The sequence below is a fragment of the Vigna radiata genome, chromosome 9, assembly GCF_000741045.1.
Source record: "Vigna radiata var. radiata cultivar VC1973A chromosome 9, Vradiata_ver6, whole genome shotgun sequence".
NCBI classification, from domain to species: domain Eukaryota; kingdom Viridiplantae; phylum Streptophyta; class Magnoliopsida; order Fabales; family Fabaceae; genus Vigna; species Vigna radiata.
Window position 1 is genome coordinate 4,466,235 of NC_028359.1, and position 4,237 is coordinate 4,470,471.

At 30.7% G+C, this 4,237-nt stretch overlaps 1 protein-coding gene across 1 annotated transcript in view; it reads left to right on the forward strand.

Annotated features, from left to right (window-relative positions):
- Positions 1-4,237, forward strand: part of LOC106774205 — a 36,561-nt gene that overhangs the window by 23,089 nt on the left and 9,235 nt on the right. Inside the window, exon 10 of the mRNA XM_014661111.2 lies at positions 3,130-3,915. Coding sequence (XP_014516597.2) covers positions 3,130-3,915 — 786 coding nt within the window. The remainder of the gene's footprint in view (positions 1-3,129; positions 3,916-4,237) is intronic.

The following is a 4,237-nucleotide window of genomic DNA, read 5'->3' on the forward strand; positions in this document are numbered from 1 at the left end:
AGTTGTATATTTCTTAAGTAAAAATAAACACCAGAGGATTTTAATACTTTTAAATCTTTTGTAAACAGTGTTTAATTTATTTTGCAGGAGTTACATAGTGTGTAAAAGTGATTAAACACTTAAGTTTATAAAATATCAATTAATGGAATACTTTTGAAAACAAAAACAATAAAACATATTTGTTTTTATTCTTATTTTCACCAATCACAAAGATTACACACGAGTTTAATCGTTAGTTTATAAGCTAACCAAATTGATTAGACAAGTACAACCACTCCCTATATTCACTGTTCTATTTGACTAGACCATTTAACTTGAGTGAGTTAAACTAACAAGTTTTTTTTACTTCGTTTTATAAGAATACAAAAAAAAAATAGTTTAACTCTCAAAAAGAGGATTTAAAATCAATACAGTGATATTATGAAAACTTGTAAATAAACTTTTCTTTTTCAAAGATAATTAAAAAAGACGAAGAGAGAAACAAGAGCATATATATCAATAATATTACGTTGATTCGTTCTTCGGCTTGAGCAACTTGACTCGACAGTCTGATTGTATAGTCCTAATTCGACGTTGTTTTACCTTTAGTATGGGATGAGTCATCATGACCTGCAGCCTTAGACGACTCATCTATACGTCTAGGGTGACTCTTCTCAACTTGTAGCTCGAGCTAACTCATCTTGAACTTCAGTATGTAGTAACTTGACTTGTCATTTAGGTTGGATCAACCTTAGGCATGACCAATTAGTCTCGACCTTTGACCCAAGCTCACTCAACCTTTAGTTTGGACCAACTAATCTCGAACTTCACCATGAGTCGATTCAACTTGACCTTTGGTCCAGATCAACTCGATTTGTCCTTCAACCCGAAATAACTCCACTAGACCTTCAGTCTGAGCCAAGTCAGTTTGAAATTAGTCGAGGCCAACACATCTCAACTTTAAGCATGACCCTGGATTCAGACTGACTTGGGTTGACTCATCTTAATTTCGAACCTAGGCCATTTAATAAAGCAATGTCAATTGCTTAAGTGAGGAAAGTGTTAATGTAGTGAAAAGGTGAAATTTCAAATTCCTTATATATCCAGAGAATTTAAAATTATTCTATTTTATTCATTTAAAATACTTTCTAAAACTTCTTAAATTTCAATTTCTCTTTGATTAGTATATCCAAACATGTTAGTATAAAATAAAAAGTTAAAATTGTTCAAGTGAATTAACCTTCTAAGTTACTCATCCAAGACATACTTTTACTAACACTAAGTTGACCACACAATCAAAACTCGATTTTATGTGTGAAAACACAAACAACAATAACATTATTTAACATAATTATAAATTATAAATTTCCAAATTTATAAAAGCACCATTTTTTTTTAAAACATTTAAACTATTGTTATAATCACAGGGTATTATGTTACGATAAACAAAATTATAAATCTGAATTCTTAACTTGTTTTGGAAGGTCTTGAAATGAAGTAATCTAAATTAGAAAACATTCCGTGGAAAAATTCTTTTAGATATAGTCATCTGAGTTGTTTTAATAATTCTTAATAAAATTAGGGAATAATTTCATATAACTTACTCGTATAAACAAATTTAAATTTTTATTAGTTCTTGTAATAAAGAATTAATTTCATAGTTTATTTCTTCTTTTGTACCTGCAGACTCAAGAGGAATCATGGATTGATCTAAAAAGTAGAGGAGGACTACATGAGATATGGCGTGGAAGTTCACTGCCTATACCCAACTTCTGTTTCATTAAGTTGGACACATTGATTGTGGACGACTGCCAGTTTTTATCAGATGCAGTGCTACCCTTCCATTTACTTCCTTTATTACCTAAATTGGAAACATTGGAAGTTGGAAACTGTGATTCTGTCAAAACCATATTTGATGTCAATCCTTCAACACAAGACACATTAGTTACTCTTCCTCTAAATAATTTGGTTTTGTCGTACTTGCCAAATCTGGAGAATGTTTGGAACAAAGATCCTCCTCATGGAATTTTATGCGTGCAACATTTAAAAAAAGTGCATATTAAGGAATGTAAAAGCCTTAGAAGTGTGTTTCCAGCATCTGTAGCCAAAGATCTTGAACTTGAAGATCTAGTAATGGAAAACTGTGAGAGATTGGTGACAATTGTTGCAGAGGATAATACAGATCCAAATCTACAGCTTACGCTTCCCTGTCCCTACCTGAGATCATTGAAATTANGGAGATTNCAAAAGTTCACGTACTTTTATNACTGCTCACACAAGTCTGACATTTATACCCATCTGGAATCACCTACCGAAGATCAACTTCCTAATGAAAAGGTAATATTGTTTTAGCGGAATTTAATTTGGTATTGAAAGAACTATACAATTATCTTAGCAATATTCATCGAAAATATTTTTTTCCTATTATTTTAGTGTTTGAAAAAATATTAAGAAGAGAAACTTTAAAGTCTTCTTCTTTTCACTTTTTATTTTTAATTTAAAAATTATTTCTTATATGATATCCAACTATTAAAGTGTAATACAAATTCTAGAAAAATGTAGAAGCTCCTAAGATAGAGGAATTAAAATGTAATATAAATTTTAGAATGTTGTAGAAAATCTTAAGATAAGAAGAAAAAAATCAAAAAAATTCTACATAGGTAGAAAGTTTAGAACTTTCTACATAAGTTCTAGCTAGAATTTTCTAGAATAGTCATGAAAGAGATATGAGGTCTATAAATACCCATGTATACTATCATTTGAGGCAAGAAGTCAACATCTCCAACAACTAAAGACAACTACAACACTTCTTTCAACTACTACTTCTACATTCTACTATCTCACCATTTTCTCTATATTTCACTATTTCTACATTTTCTCTACTTCATCAACTACTCCTTTCACAACCTTAAAATACTAACACTAACATAAACAGTCCCTTACGATTGAAAACTTTTGTTAACTCATTTTCTTCTTCGTAACAACAATACACCCTTGTTATAAGTCTAATTTATTACATTTTCCATCTCAAAATCATAAACTCATAAAATATTTGTCACTATGAGGGTGTGTTTTGGTATGACATTTTAACAATTGTATCTTTAACAGTCTTAACTAACTTTGGCTTGATTTTTGTCGTGGTTGTTATAGTGCTTGTCATTAGGGGAAAATGGAATGAAGATAATTTTGCGAAGAGAACTCGAGAGAAACCTCTTAGACAGTTTAACAGCTCTTACTCTCGGCTTTGGTTCGGATGTATTTGAATATGAAATTCTAAAAAAGGTTCCGAATATAGAGAAACTTGTGGTGTGGGATGGTTCTTTCAAGGAGATGTTCTGTCGTGAAAGCCCTGATAATGTGTTACAACAACTGAAAGTATTACTGTTGGAGTCTCTTGGAGAGCTGGTTTCGATTGGGTTGGAGAACTCTTGGACTCATTCCTTTGTCAGAAACATAGAAACCTTTGAAGTCATTAGTTGTTGGAGTTTAAAAAACTTGGTAGCATGCACAGTGTCTTTCTCCAATCTGAGGTGTTTGAAAGTAAAACATTGCAATAGCTTATCATATTTGTTGACATCCTCAACAGCGAAATGTTTGGGTAAACTCAAAAGAATGGAGATAACTTGGTGTTATTCAATTGAAGAGATAGTGTGTAAGGAAGATGGGGAGGAATCAGATGACGATGAGATAATATTTCAGCAGCTCACTTCTTTGAAACTTCATTGGCTAGGGAATCTCAAAAGGTTCTACAAAGGGAGTTTAGGTTTCCCATCCTTGGAGGAACTGTCAGTACAAGATTGCGATGAGATGATAAGTTTATGTGTGGGTAGTATAGTGGGAGGCAAGATGTGTGAAGTTAAAGTTGGAAAGTTCTCACAGGCTATTCAATTGGAAACGGAGCTCAACTCTACTATGAGGAAGGAATATCTGAGAAAGGTACGTCTTTAATATTTTTAATTTGTCCTCTTTGTCATTCAATAATACTTTTTTACAAATATTTTTCATAATAAATTACTTTAAAAATCATATTCAACAAAAATTAGGATAAACTCATGGTTTGAAACATTGTCCCATTAATCCATAGTAAATGTTAAATTTATTAATCAAATAAATAATATAACAGAAGCAAATATTTCTTATATGTATTTTAACATTAATTTAGTGCTTTACTAATAAAATATGTTTTTAATTAATTTTAAATTTATATAATTTTTATTTATTAATAAATTTTTTCGTTATATTTATTTTATTTTTAATT